This window comes from Taurulus bubalis (genome assembly GCF_910589615.1).
Source record: "Taurulus bubalis genome assembly, chromosome: 20".
NCBI lineage: Eukaryota > Metazoa > Chordata > Actinopteri > Perciformes > Cottidae > Taurulus > Taurulus bubalis.
In genome coordinates, this window is record NC_136608.1 from 3,615,703 (window position 1) to 3,633,969 (window position 18,267).

Consider the following 18,267-nt stretch of genomic DNA (forward strand, 5'->3'; position numbering starts at 1 on the left):
AAAATTTTCAAGTTTATTCATTTTTATTAAGCAATACTGTTCACTTACATTCCTCCTCTTTCTCCAGTGTAAATTTTTTATTCAATAAATTTTCTTTTCAAAAATCAACATACTGAACATGGTAAGATCCCTTATGGATTTATGAGTAATATTCACCCGATTGGGGAACCAAATAAAAACAAAAAGGGACACAGCATTAAGATCTGATGGGTACAGGGTGAACTCTACCGTGCCTTTGCCGACACCCTCTGTAAACTGAAGACACGACACGTCCTCTGCGTACGTTAACCATAAAACTCTAGCAGGTACAAGACATTCTTCTGTTTCTAATTGAGAAGGAAAAGGAAAAAACTAAACAATTCGCTCTGTTGAGGGTTTCTCGCACACAGGGATTGGTCACAACAGATTTTTTTTTTAACAAAGTGCTTGATTGACCACTCGCTTTACAGAGGACAAAAAACAGCAATAAAACTGACTGCAGCTTTCAAAAAAGGGGGGAAATTAAATTACAGCTCAGCAGAGATTTTTTTTTTTTAAAGGAAAAAAGAAGGAAAAAGACCAGCTCTACACATACAAGCTAAAAAGAGGTGATGAAAACAGGTCTGATTAATTAAGGCAGGCTTTCTGTAAGGCGTTAAAAAAGTCCATTGCTGTAAGATCTCAAAGGAGTTAGTCCAAAGTGTCTCAGTGTGGCTTTGCGTGAAGACATCATCCTGAGTGCAGTGTGTGAACGGGACTCATACATTTGTCCATCTTTACGTGTTTTAATGTGCATGTAGGTGTGTTGTATACGTGTTTATATATACTTTGGGTGTCTCACACTGCTAGGCTGGGTGCTCCTGGGTGTCCTTGTACCAGACGACCTTTTTTGGAACTGCAAAACAGAAGAACAACAAAAGAGTGTCAGGAAATGGTGTTTGTGTTTTTTTTAAATTTCTTCATTTCTTTAATATATATATATATATAAAAAACACTTGATTTACAATGTTTTTCACATATTTAAAAACAACATTTGAATGTCATTGTATACGACCTCGTTCCAGCTACCACCAGACAATAACTAGAGGTGTACCATCTATTGTTGGTCATAAAACCTGTATACGCTTTAATCTGATTTAAATGGCAATATTCAGACTTGTTGTATTGTCACACGATTATACACAAAAGCACCGCTGGAAGCAAAATTGCGACTGGCTGCCCGTTAGAAGAGAAATGACTTCGGTAGTGTGGAACAAGGCCGTCGTGAGGCTGCAGGCAAATCTTATTTTTACAGTCATTGCAACTTCAACATTTGCGATAAGCACACGACAAAAGACTGCCTGAAACACAATGTATAGGAAAGAAACTTCATTTTGGGGTTGTTACGTACCGGTTATGAAACCTTAAGTGAAGCTCTCCACATACCAACACACTCGTTACTGAAAATTTAATAAAACCGTTGCAAGCATGAAGCCAATAATGTATCAATACATCTGTGTAGACATAATATATTTACACAAACACACAGCTGTAGTAGCTAATTGTTACAAACAAGTGTTTGTTATTTTGTGGCGTTGCCTCACAGTGGAGGATTAACTTCCTCTATAAAAGGATTCCACCGTATGTGTCCAGGATTTTACTGTGAAGCGCTGTTAACAAGACTGGAGTAATAAAGTTGGTGCAGACTATGGAGCCCGTGTTATTTTATTACCTTCATAAAGTATAAGCGCACCGTAACCCACAGGCAGTGAATAATATCAGCAGAGGTAAGAGGACCCATAAGGAATGATATGTGGTCTTTATCAATTTCATTTAGGAACATGATTTGTTTCCAGTGAGATATTAATGAGTTTAAACTCTGCTGTTGTCAACATTACTGTTAGAGGAACTTCTCTTGAAACAATATTAAGCATAGTTATATTTGAAATGTATATTCAATAATACATCCAGTCATAAATGTATTACCAGGCTAGCATAGGAAATAAACAGCTAATATGCACTTAAATATTTGTTGCAAGCCACATCACAATACTTTACAGGTCGTTCAGACCTCATGTGAAGCTACGATATTGTTACATGACAGCTCGTCAAAGTGAACGCAGCAGGAAGAGGATTACTGGCAGACTGAACTATTTTACACTAAATTGAAAATACAAGGGTATTTTTTGTTTAGTTTATGCCAACATAAAACACAAACACATATTTTATTGCATTTGAATGATTTAGAAATAAATACCATTGCCCACCGCTATAACAAATAATTCAAGCTCCCAACTGGCGAAACACTGGGACCCATTTCATATAAAAACATTTAACACGGCTCTCATTCTGGAATAATATGTTCCCTTAATTTTATCATGAACAAAGCGTGCGACACTGTAGTATAGACACACTGGTTCAAAGAACAGATCTAAATAATGCAGCGACCGTGATATAACTAACAATTAAAGTGGTTACAAAATATTGTCATGAAACGTTACCCATTTAAGGAGCTAAAGCAAATAGGCCCCGCCCCTCGAAACAATCATAGCAGTGGCTCAACGTACCTTTTTTCTGTTTGTTGCAGGTAGCGTTCCATTCTGGAGGACAAGAGGGCAATTGTTAAAATGACAGCTCTGAAATTAAAATGCTCAAATCAAAATAAATCTAGCAGAATGTCTTTAAAGCGTCACATCTCACCTCTACTGTGATAGTTCAAAGCCTCCACTAGATGGCGACAGCTCAGCAGCAGCTTCCCGTTGCTTGCGTCCCCCTCTGGGCGCGAGGTGGGGGCGACGGAGGTAGCGACTGGAGTAGGCGGGTCTTCCGGAGGCTGGACTGTGAGAACTGTCTCGAACTGTAGGTCTGCCGACTGTTCGGCGTCTGTGGGCTGAGGAGGGAGGGCGCTGGCTGCGGGTCGAGGGCCGGAGACATCTGTAGCCGGCCTCGCTTCGCTGATAAAACTGAGACCCCACTGGTTCTGGAGCAGCACGCCGATGGCGGGGCGGTCCTCCTCCAGCCCTCCGCTTGCCGGTCCCGCCTTCACCTTGGACGCGTAGCTGACGGCAGGCTGCAGCTTGGCGGGGCTGTCCTGCACCGGGAAGGCAGGCGGGGGTTTGAGCAGCGACAGACTGTCCTCCACCCACCTCTCCTTCTGGTTAACCTTCTGCGGCCGCTCGCTTACTCGGCCGACCCCCTTCTGGCTTTCCCTGCGGAGGCTGCGGCCTTTGTGCTGCTGGCCCTTGCGCTCCTTTTCCCTGCGGAAGCTGAAGGTGTGCGCGTGGCCGGGTGCGATCGGGTCGCCTCCGGTTGAAAGCTGCCGGGGCGGTTGGTCGCCTCCAGAGATGCAGCCTCCGCCTCCACCACCTCCGCAGTTGCCTGAGCCGGGAGACAGGCGACGGTTGCGAATGTGGGGCTCGGAGTTGGTGGCTGCGACGAGGACTGCTGGATCGCACAGGGTATCGGACTCACACACGGTGTTGCTGGCTTCCCATGTACCTGAAAGAGACGTCGACAAGTCGCTTAAACGTCTGCCGTTTAACTCACAAGAGGCTGGTTCATAGAGGCAGAGGAGTCTAAATCGGTTGAAATAAACAATGCTCATTTCTAAAATAATTTCTTTCCTCTGGAAAAAAACATTTAAATTCAGATTGAAACGCTTCCACCGCAACACATGAGGTTGGTGTCCAATCAACAAGCAGCCTCCCACTGCCAAAGTAACCAAAGCTCTGGCATATTGCTGCATACGCCGCCACGCAGACAGTCGAGAAAGATGCTTCAGATCAAACGGATGAATGACATCGGTCACGGTATGTCCTGAAAATATGTCATCCGAACTGCACTTTTCTACAATCATCTTAAAATATGTAACTTTAAAAATAAAAAGTTGTTGACCTATATGACTTATCTATTTTGTAGTTACACAATAAATATTGTTTACATTCTGCAATTGTTTCATACATTCTGATTTCTTCATTTATGTTTAATTTTGTGGGGCCATAATTCATTATTAAAAGCCCTTCAGTCGACACACATCGCCATTCATTTTTTATTTAAATAAAGTATATGTTTTCCTGGCTGTAGAACAAGACAACATAAACCTTTATATTGGTTCATTCACAAAAAACAACCTGGTATACGGTGAAACCGGCAACATCTTAAAAAAAACCCCACACATACAGGTGTCAATTGGTCTCAGGTGATATTCCCCTGGATCTCAGTATTGTTCTACTTTTATACCATTCACTGTATGATGAATCTGGATTATATTCATGAGTAAAAACAAAGTGGAGATGCGTAGCAAACTGGTGTAAAATAACTGAACAGGTTGGGTTTCCTCACAGGCACAACGGGTTTCAACAACCCAAAATCCACATTCCATACATCCCAGAAACAAGTCCCAGTTCTCGGTGATGACACCGTCACTCATCTCACCCAGTTGGACTAAGCCTTAAGGGGACACACTCTTCTGTAACCATCACTGTCATCTTCTTCAACAAGAGTCTTGAGGTAACGAGCATACAGTCTAACTAACACATGGGGGGTTTCACAACACACGGATCTTCACTTCCAGCCTCTCGCAGCCTCCAGTACCGGTCACCGTGCAGCTCACCGTTAGTGATATTGTACCAATGTTACACAACGACCTGCGTGTCATTCAGTAACAATAGATGGTGGTGAATAAGGAAGGATTGTCAACTTAGCATTGACGGGGAGGTTGACTTATATTAGCTCTAGTCGCCATTTTCTGTCCATGTGACACTTGGCAGACGGACCTAAACATTGACGTTACTGCTCCTAAAGGCGTGCCAGCGGGTGCTTTGCATGGTTACACAACGTGTGAGCTCAGACATCTAGATCCCACCTTATTAAAGAAATGGACACACTCGGCCCGCTCCAAAAGCAACAAACCGGAGCGGTAACGTCAGTTCACCAAACCAGAGACTTCCAGACTGTACTCGGGTCTCCGGTTACGCGAGAGAGCTGAGCGCCTTATGGACACAACAACATGCTATGATCCGTGTGCGCTGCTGCCGGCTAACAAGACAGCACCGGTGTTAGCTAACTTTAATTAGCAACGTCATGGTGCGGCGACGGTAACTCGACGTTTTTGTTTGTTCACCGGCCGTTACGTCATGGTCAATCCAGTTCAGCAATATTTCAATAACAACGGCTATCGCTTAAGAGAAAGGCTACAGTTTCGTACATGTCATGAAATTAACAGCTAGCTAGCATGTTAGCCGAAGCCAAAGTTTCGTAACCCTCCATTCAAAGCGCCGAGCTGCTACCGACGACGCGAGCATAGCTGCTAACACCAACGACTGGACAGCTCAACAGCTCCTGGAAGTGAGGAATTTCGGTCGTATATGTCGGAAAGTTGTACAAACTTACCTGTTTTGATATGCATGTCTTTTCGTTTAACGTGTTGTGGAAGCGTAACCGTTTTGTAACTTTTGTTTACAGCGTTAAGATAACGACGGCTCGCTGGATGAGTCTTGTGTAGCCACCCGGAAGCGACACGAGAATGTGGGTGGGACAGGAAGTGCTCGCAGATAAGCGTCCGGCGGGAAACTTGGAGGGAATTTTATATTCAAATCGGAGTGTGACGACAATCCATGTGACAACCACGTGTTGCCGTGTTGGCGATGGTGACAGACGTCACAGCTTCGTTAATGCTCACATAAGTGTGATCTACTATGGGACTATTTGTTTGGCGAAGGAAACTTAGCTCTGCCAAAGTAAAAGTTGGTGGAAAAAAGGGAATCCCAGCAATGCGGTGGACATCAGAGGTTGTGAGATGATAAATAGAATAGGAGAGTAAAAGTTGTATACAGTACATCTCTTTTTTCTTGAAAAGTAAGAGATGTTCGGACCTGAACAGGGTTCTTACGGTCATGGAAAACCTGGAAGAGTCATGGAATTTTAAGATGGTTATTTCCAGGCCTGGAAAAGTCCTTAAAAAAAAAAAAAATCCCCAAAGTTTTGGAAAAGTCATGGAAATGTGTTATATTCATGTGTTCATGACGTTCATTTACGCTGAGTTTGAAATAATTAATATGCTTTTAAAAGAAAGACACTCAAAATATAAGCAGGCATACAAACAGGCATCTATATAAATGTTTATTCTTTTAATCAAACTATTGTCTCATTAATTTGTGTCATTTAAGGTTTACTGTATGCTTTGTATTATCATTGTTAGTTTAAATACTACATTTACTCACTTTTTACTGTTTACACCCAGATTTCACTAAATGTTTGCTCATGGAAATTTGGTTTAAAGTCATGTAAATCAGTCAGAATGTGTATGAACCCTGCTAAATAAATAAAGGGAACATAAAGGATATCACTAGAGGAACTGTGTACAGAAAAGAGAAAAATAAACTTGACTTATCCACATATGGTCTGTTTTGACCATTTGCTAGTTCCTTGTCTCACACTCACAAAACTGGTCGAAAGGGTCGACATGCTTTTGAGATATGTATGAACAGGATGTCTAGCAATAACAGGCTCTTTCATATTCAGTCAATTACAGAATATGAGACTCCTGATCTTGTACTTTATTCTTTTCCTTGTTTTTCAGAAATGTAACATCTTGTAAGACAACCGTTAATCAGTTCACATAGAAACCTGTAATTGGTCACAGTGGAGAGGAAGCATGTGAAGCCTTCATACTAAACACATAATGTACACAATACTCACGCCTGATCCTTCACGTCTGCTTCTTTTCTCTTTGACTTTGCTTGGCTTTATCCCCACGCTCTCCTCTCTTGTCCTCCAGATTCTCCACCTCCTCTCTGTGATTATTTACCGTACGGCGGCCCTATGCTACCTACCATCTCTGTTGTCTCACCCTTTACACATCTTAAGCACAGATAGATGAGTGGAGTATTACTTTAATGAACTAAAGCTCATTCCTCGATTGTTAATTGACATCAATTCTCTTAACATTCTCTCAAGCTGCCTTTGGGAGGCGGCTGTAGCTCAGGGGGGATGAGTGGTCGTCCCGGAACCGCAAGGTAGCCGGCTTGATCCCCAGTCCCCCCATAGCTCACATGTCGAAGTGTCCCTGAGCAAGACACCCAACCCCCGGGCGCCCCACAGGGCCGCCCACCGCCCCCCAACCAGGGATGGTCAAATGATAGTTGATAGTTTGATGTAGATCAGTGTTTAACTCCTTATTTAGTTGAAAAGACACAGTACTTATGTGCCTTACTTGACAATATCAACTGTTTCTACAGCTGGACATGTTCGTTAAATACCCTCCTATGCTTTTGAGGCACATCGGTATTGGTATATATTTTTGAGGGTTAGTGAGAATGCAAGCTCTTTTGTCATCCTCTACATGTTGTTACGCTTCTTTTTTTAGCTTTTTTTGAGGGGGGAGGGTTAGATTCATAACATTTTCCCTTTTTTTTTTCCAAGGGGATTAATAAAGTGCATGTTTCTTTTATTTCTTTTTCAACTAACAGAGACACATGTAGGTTATCATGACTTAAATTGAATATAATTAAATTAATATCGATACTAAAATATTGATTCTCGTCAATATACTCAGACTCCTCCCATTGATTATCTCCCCGAGGGTAATGTTCAGTATCTTTCATACGGTTTTGCTCATTTTAAATATTTTTCAAGCTATTAAAAATAACTTTGATTTTGGCGGTCCCTGTGGACAAAAGTGGTAGTGCACCAAACCCCCTTTAGAAATCCTAATTTTCCTGCAGCAGGGTCTGAAGTCTCTCAGGCTCCGTCCTGGTCCTGGTGCTCCCGTGCCTCCACTCCCTCCAGCAGAGGAGGCGCTGGGTTCTCCTCGAAGGCGGGATGCTCTTTCAAGATTTGATGACGTCTAGTTATTGAATACACTTTGAACAAAAGCATCAGCTGAATGAATGTAATCTAATATAGCTGTTTGTTTGACTCATTTCTTTTCTTCACAAAACCAGACAACTGTATTTTTGTCTTAAGATGGTTCCCATGTAACATATTGTCACCACATAAAAAAAGTATTATTGATAAAAGACAGTTTTTATTTAAAATGACGTAGCGAACATCTTCTCCTCTATACATCATTAGCTGGCAGCTCAAAGACTAAAAGGACTGCGCTACTAAACCCTTCTCCATGTGTGTGCGCGCGTGTCTCTTGAGCCTCGTAGAGGTGGAGAAACTCTTCGTACATGACAGGCAGCTGTGCGGCTTCTCCCCGGTGTGTGTTCGGACGTGCATGTTGAGGTCGGAGGAGCACCTGAACCTCCTCTCGCAGTGGGAGCAGGAGTAAGGCCTCTCTCCGGTGTGGATGCGTTTATGGAGCAGGAGCTCGCCAGAGGTGAGGAAGGTCTTCCTGCACTGGGAGCACTGGTGGGGCCGCTCCCCCGTGTGGGTCAGGTTATGTCGGACGAGCGAGGTCGACTTGGCGAACCTCTTCCCGCAATGGCCGCATGCGAATGGCCGCTCTCCCGTGTGCGCGTTGAGGTGCTCTCTCTCAGCTCTTTTGGTCTTGAAGCTCTTCGGGCACCGCGCACAAGCGTACGGCCTGAGGTTACTGTGGCTGCGCTGGTGCCTCGCCAGCTCTCCGTGCGTGAGGAACGTCTTCTCGCAGACGGTGCAGTTGTACGGCCTCTCGCCCGTGTGGATTCTTTCGTGGCGCGTGAGGCTGGCCAGCTGGGTGAAGCTCTTCTCGCAGCGGGAGCACCGGAAGGGCCGCTGGCCGGTGTGAGTCAGCCGGTGCCGGTTCAGGATCTGGAGCTGCGTGAAGCTCTTCCCGCACTCTGCGCAGGGGTGCGGCCGATCCCTGGTGTGGATCTGCTGGTGCTTGTTCAGGAGCCACACGTGCGTGAAGCTCTTCCCACACTGGCAGGTGAACGGCCGCTCCCCGGTGTGCTTCATCTGGTGTCTCTTGAGGTCGGACGCTCGGCTGTATATCTTCTCGCACATGGAGCATTTGAACTGATGCCGGACCGTGTGTCTCTGCCTGTGCCTCATGCGCTCCAGGATGCTGTCAAAGCTCTCGCCACATTTCTGGCATTTGTACCGACCGCCCCCTTCCTCCGGCGGCTCCTCCGCTGCCGCGACCACCTCCGCCGTGAACTCGACGGAGGGGTTGCAGGTCTGGCTGCAGGCGGTCCGCTCTAAATGCAGATTGAGCAACCCCCTCTGGGTGAACCGTTTGCCGCACTGGGGGCAGAGGAAGGGCCGCTCTCCGGTGTGAATGCGCTCGTGTCGGGTCAGATCCCAAGAGTTCTTGAAGCCCTTCTTGCATACCTTGCAGGAGTACGGGCGTTCGCCCGTGTGCGTCCGCTGGTGACGAGTCACGTCCGAGGCGCGCGTGAAGGTTTTGCCACACTCCTGGCACGTGTGAGGGTTGGGCCTGTCGTGGATGGGGAAAGGCGATGGGAACTCGGGGCGCTGGGCCTTCTTCTTGGGGACGCCGGCGGCCTCCGCAGAGCTCTGGAGTTTGCCGTACTGCTCAGGGTGACTGTGCTCAATGTGCTGCAGCAGGTAGGACTCCTGCATGTGGAAGAAGGGACACTCTGAGCAGGCAAAGACCTGGGTGGACATCTCCACCGTGGTACCTGTGCAAAACACAGAAAATATACGTAGTGCTATGTTTCCCTTAAATACAGGAAACCGTTTGGAGTCCCTTTGGCCTACAACATTGCTGGGTTCAGATACCCGGTGCGCCTGTGGTTCCTATGTCTTCCGTGTGCCTTCTTTTCCCATATGACCGCAATAAACTGGCTAAACCACTAGTGGGCCCCAAAATCATTTTATAGAGATCTCCACACAAAAAGACCTGAAGAACAACAGAACAAGTCTCACTGGGCCAGGCAGTCGGTTACTCTGCTGAGTCTCAGCTTATTCAATCTCTGTCCAGTTGCCAACGCCGTTGTTTTCATTTGTATCTTTTTTCTCTTTCTGTTGTCAGAGGACTGAACATGGACAGATTACTGAACAGGACATATATTACCACAAACATCACAAAAAGATGCACATCGACTAAAAAAAACAACAACAAGAAGAGGCAAACGCATCACAAAGTCTCTGTGTCTTGCTTTATGATCGCAAAGTTTTCTGACAAAATAAATAAATAAAAGTGAATTATCGCGGCCTGTCTGAGCAGCTTGCATCATCATTTTACTAAAGCTGTGTTTTCAACGTATCCCACTCAATCCACTGCATTTTAGGGTGAGAAAAATGCCAGTTTATTGAAGACAGAGGGCCAAAACATCTACGTTTTTGTGCATTAGAAACTCTAATAAACTGTCAAATTCAGATCAGATCATCCCAGCCTACTGCTCTGCTGTCGTCATGGCACAGTGAGTTCTAACATGCAGACGGGGAGCTGGATTACAGCGGATGCTTACCTTGTGTCCCGAGGTGCTCGAGGCATTTGTGGTGCTGCAGGAGAGACCTCAGGTCGTCGGGATCGGAGAGCGTTTGCAAGCAGTCCTTCAGTACGGAGGGGGCGGACGTCAGCCACGACACGGTCTGTTATGGACAGATGCAAACGTATCAGCAAGAAGGAGGCGATCATACGGTCCTGCGTCCTGGAAATGCTAATTATCACAACTGAAGCTAACAGTGACTCCAGCCCGACCAATACCAGATTTTCTAGGTAGATACAGATATCTATAACGATATATTGCACTATAATATTTGTCTATATACACATACAGGGTTGTAACATCATATAAATGTCACAGAGTACATATAGTTAAATGTAAATACAATTTGACATAAGTGAGTGTGTGAGTTAAAGGTATAGGAGCAGTCTGGAATAATTATTGGAAATCATTTAAAAAAATGATTTGTTATTTAGTAGCTATTTAACATGCTAGTGTCGCTAACATGTAAACTAGCTTGCTTCAGTTATATAAGTATTTATATATTTACATGCAATGTTTTGAATAATCTGTTATAATTATTGTAATTGATAATAAAAATCTAAATAATAATAATCAGAGTAACTGAGGGTACCGTGAAACCAAGAAGGTTATCGTGCCGTGGAAATCTCAGTCAACTATGTAATGAGAAGTATTTTTCATATAATATGATGTATAAAAAATATAAAAACCCACTTTAAACACAGCACTTAAAATTCCTAAGAAATTCTTAAATTCTTAAGGAAAAATAGTTACGCCATGTTTATATTATAACCTGTACTCTAGACTTAAAATCAGAAAAGTGAAAGGCTGCGTCATTCTTAAACGCAGTGCATGTTAACATGTAACGTTGCAGCAGCAGCTGTAATGTGACGTTGTCTCCTACCTGACTGAGGTCTGGTACTGGCAGGAGTTTCTCCAGTTTAGACAGAAACTCCCACGCGAGGAGCTGCATGTCTGTGTCGTAGCCGAGTCCGTACTCTGCAGGAAAAACCTCCTGGGGAGAACAACGGTCACAGTGACGGGACACAGTTACAAAGAGGCAGCTGGGTGTACAAAAGGGCTTCTCTTCAGGATGCCAGATGGGGTACCATGTGAAGCTGCCTTGCCTGGTAAAAATGCTCCCTCTCTGCCGGGTCCTTCAGTAGTGTTTGGACGAGCTCCACAAAAATGGCCTCCTCTGCATCCACCTCTGCATCTCCACTCTGAAAGACACCGTCTGCGTTATTTCCCCAAACAATATAAGCACATCATCTGGCTGATAATTACACGCTTCGAGCCAGTGTGCTGTACAAAGAAAGACCCTGTTATAGGGAGTTGTGATTGCTCTCACTTGCTCTCACTTACTCCTGTGTGTCCTGCTGGGCGGATGCGTTCTAGATGAGGCTGTACGCACAAAACGTTGGCTGTTTCCTCATTTCTGCACAACTCAAGAATGACCTGAAGGGAAGCATGTGGAGAAGAGCGCAAGGTGTCCCTTCAGCGAGACCAAATCCACGAGGTGCAACAGTATTGTCAGATAATCCACACGTTTGTGATTTGAATCTGAGGCGACACCCCGCTGACTCACTCTTGCTCTCAGCCGCAGAAGCAGCTTGCCCCGTTGCTGTGGGTTGAGCAGATCTGGCACTGTAGCCGTCACCAGCGCCACAAAGTCGCCAAGCTTCCCGTAGTCGAGAACCTCTCTCTGCTGAGCCACCTGCCACATCGCTGCAGAGAGCAGCCGCAGGGGCGGTATCAGCAGCCTTAGTGATGACAATGGCAGGAATATATCTGTGCCAACATGGAGACATGGGGTGAACAGGGTCATGTGATATATATATATATATATATATATATATATATATATATATATATCTTTGTGAGGTGACTAATGTGTGCATGGTTGCTTATAAAATAAAAATAGACTCATAGATAGTGTCTGGTGTGACTATTTGGGTTGACCACTTTAAATGTGGCTTAATTATTAAGAATATGTAGGGCAGTAAATAATTGCTCAATCAATTAGAGTAAACCCAACACACTTCCACAGAGCAGATAAGGATAGTGTAATACAACAACATGCAGATTACACATCGAGGACGTGTCAGCTGAGTGACACACGTGTGTTGAACATGTGCAGATTCATAGGACGGCTCAGCTGTTGAGATAAAACCACATAAAGATGTCATGCAGCCTCAGTAGCTTCGCTGTGTTGTTGTAAACCCTCCTGAGGAGACAACAGCTCTCCTAGCAGCACTGTGTTAGGTTTAACCTCATGTTTTCGTTATGATTTACTCTGAACATAGAAACTCCTGGAGCTAACACCACAACTCTTAACGGTTTGATTTAACTAGCTAGCTTAGTTAGCCACATTAGCCAAAACAGTGGGACATGTGCCGACGTCACAAACATCTGGTTTACAGTGCGGTTTGAACTTCAGTTTACTCAAAGGAAACGCTCAAGTTGTCACGTAAAGTATATGTTGCCTTAATTGGTGTTTACGGTACGTTTGGTACGTTAGCTACAACCACCGCTGCTAGCTGGGGCTAAGTGATAACGCGAGCTAACGACACTATGCTAGCTCATGTTTAACTGCCACACACATTATTAAACGCTCCAATAAAACGGACCTGTGTTTTCCACTTGGCAAGAGCCACCAGTCGTGTCCATGGTTAGGGCTTTACAAGTCCTTTTAACAAACTACCATTAGCTTGAAAGCCATTTGTTGTTAGCTCCCGGCGGACCGGAAACAAGTAGAGTACCATTTCAAAATAAGAGTCTAAAGTAATAAACAGTATTACATTGTAGGTATTCAAAGTACTTCTCATTGACCGTACCAGCTGAGAGCGCTTTTATACGTATAATAATGTATTTATAATGTGTGTAAATGGGGATATTAGCTGAGCTAAACAAGAAATAATTTGTCACAATTTAGCAAGAAGGTAAAACGTTTTATTTTCAGTGTATTCCATGTAAAAACATTCAAGATTTAGATGTGCTGGAATCATATTCCTCAATACAATTGTGTTTATTTGGTGTCATCACAGCCAATTCACCGGATCATCAGATCCCCATTGTCTCTTTTTTTAACAAAATGCATCTCTTCCCCACAGAAACAACTTGAATCCATCCATGCAGAAAGGCAACAGGTCATGGAGGGATGGAGCTTTGTGGTCAAATCTCTGATGTCAAAGCCACTTCCATGGACCAAGCCATGGCAACTTGGGACGTGACATCCAATAACGTGGTGTTCAATTTCAGTCAAAGTTGGGTTAGCATTTCCTGACCGCAGGACAGGACCAACGCTCCATGTCTTCAGGCTCCAGAGTCCAGCGGAAAAGCTTCAATAAAAGTAAAATGTTAGATCTCAGCGGAAAGAAAAAGTCAAAGTGCAGATGAAATATAGTGACACAACTAGTATTGCAATGTGTAACAGCCTAAACCTACCTCAGACTTTATGTCTATGATTGAAGATTTGAATAGATTCACTGGTAAATTATTTCCCTAACTAAACAATGAAAACAAAAAGGCACAAGCCAAACTAATCATCAGTCATTTAAAAGGTCCCCATCAAAGCATGCCATGGAAATGTATATGGACCATCTGTATTAAAGCTGATGATGAATAGTCAATTACCCTTATTCATTTAGTGGGTCGACAAATACGAATAGAATAATATTAAAAGATAATAAATAAATAAATAGCTTGCTCAACTGGGGAATTCTCCAGACAAAAACACTCAACATTTGCTTTCTCCAGCTTCTTCTTTCATTCATGTCGCAGTTACATGAACCGGCTGGTGTGCCACTGTAATTACCAGCAGTACATATCTGATATTTGAACAGGCAAACCTACATGAAGGGCAACACTTAAGTCAAAAGCTTCTGGTCTTGCGTAAGTTTACCCGACATCTCAGTGTAAACATGAAAAAGTGAGAAAATGTAGTATTTAAACAAAACAATGAGAATACAAAGCATACAGTAAACCTTAAATGACACAAATGAATGAGAGACAATAGTTTGATATAAATAATACACATTTATATATATATATATATATATATATATATATATATATATATATATATATATATATATATATATATATATATATATATGATTGTATGTATGCCTGCTTATATTTTGAGAGTCTTTCTTTTAAAAGCATATTCATTATTTCAAACTCAGCGTAAATGAACGTCATGAACACATGAATATAACACATTTACATGACTTTTCCAGGTTTTCCATGACCGCAAGAACCCTGAACCACGCTAGTGACACATACATATCTTAAAGGTAAACGATATATGAATATAAACCGCGTTATCAAGTGTAACTGAGCTCGTTAGCTTAGCAGCTTCCCTCTAATACAAAACGCTAGAATAACCGTTCCTTACCTTTCTACGGCACGATGTAATACATGACGAGGAAAAACACGATGTCAAAGATCACGAACAACCAGAAGTCGTACCAGTACGAATGTTTCGGTAAAGAGATCGAGGGTCCGTTAGTTTGACACTTTTTAAGGTGTTTCTCGGACTCAGTCCCGGGAGCGGCCCCTCGCCCCATGTTTGCTTTAGCTACAGCTGCGAGCTCACCGGAAGAGAACGCGCAACATGTTGTCCTTCAAAATAAAACCGCCTTTCTACATTTTGAAAGCTGTGATTACAAGTGTTTTATTTGCACTATTTCCCATTTTGAAATGTAATTTAAATGAATACTTCAGTCTTTTGAATCTGGTATATTATTTATGATTTTTTACTATGTCTCTTGTGTGTAACTTTACCCTGTTTGCTGCTGTAATCCTGAAATGTCCCCACTGCGGGATTTATAAAGGAATATCTAATCTAATCTATTCTGTGAAAACATATTGGTTTGAGCTCATTTGTATTGTAAACAGATGTCAGAAGGCCATCAACAAAAACCTGTTATCCTCCAGAAGTCTGTTTTTCTTTCTGACTACACATGACACAGTCACCCTGTTTTACATCAGTCCGATGACATTTAGATTGATCTCAGATGTCTTGAAGTAACTGCGTTCACATTTTAGATTTACCACAATTGTGACATTTCAATCAACATTGTATTTTTGACAACAGTTGCTGTCCACTTACCATAATTATGACAAACCGCTGCTAGGATTGTCGTCTTTTATAGTCTACTGATGGCCCTATAATGCTCCTGTTGACAGCTCTACAGTTTAACTAACAGCTTCATTCTGACACATCGAGCTCCAGATTCGGTGAGCATGTTTCTCTGGGGACTTGTAGAATAAAAAGTATCACCAACAGAGATCCATTCATACATGCCACACTCACTTTGGCTGAGATATCACTTGAGACCATCTCTATTGTGCCCAATACGTATATTTAAAATAGGATTTGTCACGTGAATGTTTAAAAAAATATATTATCTCAAAGTAAACAGACACTGTAACATCTTGACACTCTTAATGTTCAATTTGAAATACTCACCTCTGATGCCCCAACCCTCCACTACAAACTGGCCAAAACAGACACACACACACACACACACACACACACACCCACACACACAGAAAAAGCTCAGCATGCTGTTTGCTCGTGTGACACCAAATACCATTTATTAGGGCTTTACAAAGACTACAAAATCCTCCAGATGAGTTAAATCACTGTCTCTGTCTATTTACATGATATGTTACATACAAATGTACAAAATATAAAACATTTAAGGACAAATGTTTCACCCAAAAAAAAGAAGAGAACTTTCCCTCAAACCAGAGTAAATGCTATGGTTCTTCAACTGAGATGTAACTGCAAAGTGTTGAGTGAGAAAGACGAGCAGCTGATCATCATCACTATGGTGTACACTGTGGATGGCGTCAACGTTCTGCTAGCTCGGGAACTCATGGCCTACAACAGGAGAGTAGAGTAGCTGAGAGGGTGAATTGTAGGAGATCTGAGCTCAGGTTTGATGCACGGGTGCAACTGTAGGGAAGGAGTTAGGGTGGTTTACCGCCTTAGCATGCACCTACACGCCCTGGAGGGGATATGAGCGAAGCATCGGAGGCTTGGCCGCAGAGACACGCGTGAAGCTGAGCACAGGTAGGATTGTAGAGGGTAGGATTGTCCTGAGGTTGTGACAACGTGACTTCTTGGTCTCTGGTGGGCTTCGACTGACCAGTAGCACCTGTTGGTTGTTGGTCAATGTATACAGTACGCAGTCAGTTCAGCTTCGGTGCCTCGGGCAGCCGGCAAAGCCTAACGTGGCGGTAAGCTCGGGGTGAAAATGTCCAGAGAGGAAGTGCATCTAAGGAACAACAGGGATTCCTAAAGATGGAGAGGATCCAGAGAATATTACGGCAGATGAGGATACTGGAAAAGTGGCGATTTTTTTTTGCTCTCAGTCTGTGATTTTGGTGAGTTAAAACCTTTTCTTAATGTACACCTTGTGCCTCCTGCATCGGCAAAAACATCCAATCACCACAAGACACACACCCGTTTCTGACAGCATGTTGAGTTTTTGCACTCTTTTTTTTCTCTCTCTCTGATCTCAAAGTACAATAATTTACTCAGCGAGTTAAGCATATTGTAACATCAACAGGGCAGAATGCATCTTTGATCCACTGTGCAAGACTGAAGTATGTACAACCCACCCCGACCTCAAAGTGTGCAAAACCAACCCGCTCGTTAAACAAAGAGAGGACAATCAAAACTCTAAATGGCTTCCGTCCGATACACGCATACATAACGGTAAAGGTCTCTTCTGGATGCGTCCCCTTTAAAAAGCTTTAAAACATGCTCATTAGGCTAGAAAACCCCAAAATCCGTTTGGTTGTGCTCCTGTCAGTTCAAGTGAGCCCAGCTCAACTGGGCGGGAAAAAAAATAAAAAATACCCCACCCCCCTTTTTTAAATGTATTTTTTTTGTTTGTACAATATTAAAATGAATTATACATCATCAACTCTTTTATACTTTAACTGTCAGAAACAAGAAAGGGGCGGATCGGAGGAAGAGGGAGCGACAGAACAAAACAGAAGCCGTTTTTTTTACGATCACAAGCAGCTTCTTCGACGAAGGAGGAAACAGATCGTCGTCGTCTCTTCTTCTCACTCGGGAGCGGAGGATGCATCCCGGACGTTTGCACATTCAAGGCAGTGAGAAAGCACCGGTATCATTGTTCCCCTACCGAACTTGCATTTCAAAACACTTTGGATTCTTTCTTTTTTTTGGCACCTCATGGATCCCAGATGGGTGCAGATGCTGAACAGGAAAAGTCAAACGAGTGTCAGAAAGTCTCGTGCGGGAACCTCAGCTTACGTCATTCAATTTAATGTTACTGAACTCTGACTTGCCCTGTTGCAGCAAAGCCCCGCCCACTTTGTTCTCCATGCAGGTTAACGCAAAGTATTCAGCTTTTGGCAATTGACCGTTGGCCGATTGCATATTTGCCACTCTCACATTTGATCAACCGTAGCTAGATAGCTAATCGAGCTAACGTTAGACTTTTATACATGTATTTTCTTGTTTCATCTTCTTGTCTATCTTGTATATGGGTCTTAAATGTGCACTTGATGCCGACATGCATGATTTCAGGCTAAAAGACTAATAAACACGTCCCGGGCAAACAGTCAGCATCCAATCAGTTGCTGGTCCACGTGGAAGTAAAGAAACAGCATCGTCCTCGTCTCCGAGACCAGACTGCTAGTTCATTCTGGCATAACTCTGTTTGGCTGCTTAGCTTGCATACTTTTCCTATATGTATGTTCTCCAACTACATCTCCATGCGCACCACTGCTTAACTTGTGGAGAAGGCTTGACAGGGTCGGCGAGTCATGGGTGCTACTGATTGGACAATCGCTGTTCAAGGGAGGAGTTTAGAGTACGGCTCTGTGAGGACCTCCGGAAAGTGCTGCCTGCGGTTCTCGTGACGCATTGTGAGTGACATGGAAGGCCAAGAACAACTTA

The 18,267-nt window shown here is 43.4% G+C and overlaps 2 protein-coding genes across 2 annotated transcripts; both read right to left on the reverse strand.

Annotated features, from left to right (window-relative positions):
• Nucleotides 1–3: 3 nt before the first annotated feature.
• Nucleotides 4–5,463, reverse strand: LOC306752184 (uncharacterized protein). Its single transcript, XM_079235911.1, has 4 exons — nt 5,350–5,463; nt 2,659–3,456; nt 2,526–2,558; nt 4–874 (listed from the first exon to the last, which is right to left on the reverse strand). Exons 1-4 carry the CDS (start codon nt 5,363–5,365, stop codon nt 825–827), a joined length of 897 nt encoding a protein of 298 aa, XP_079092037.1. The 5' UTR covers nt 5,366–5,463; the 3' UTR covers nt 4–824.
• Nucleotides 5,464–8,029: 2,566 nt separating this feature from the next.
• Nucleotides 8,030–12,045, reverse strand: LOC306752287 (uncharacterized protein; the record flags this gene model as incomplete). Its single annotated transcript, XM_079236036.1, has 5 exons — nt 8,030–9,527; nt 10,320–10,443; nt 11,224–11,334; nt 11,429–11,542; nt 11,908–12,045. The coding sequence occupies 5 exons, from the start codon at nt 12,043–12,045 to the stop codon at nt 8,047–8,049; spliced, it is 1,968 nt and encodes a 655-aa protein (XP_079092162.1). The 3' UTR covers nt 8,030–8,046.
• Between the last annotated feature and the right edge of the window lie 6,222 nt (nt 12,046–18,267).

Bases quoted from the DNA above. Each gene is read 5' to 3' on its own strand.
- LOC306752184 (XM_079235911.1), bottom strand. The intron at 2,559-2,658 runs GTGAGATGTGAC...CTTGTCCTCCAG, and splicing joins TTTGAACTATCACAGTAGAG to AATGGAACGCTACCTGCAAC. The intron at 875-2,525 runs GTACGTTGAGCC...TCTGTTTTGCAG, and splicing joins CTGCAACAAACAGAAAAAAG to TTCCAAAAAAGGTCGTCTGG.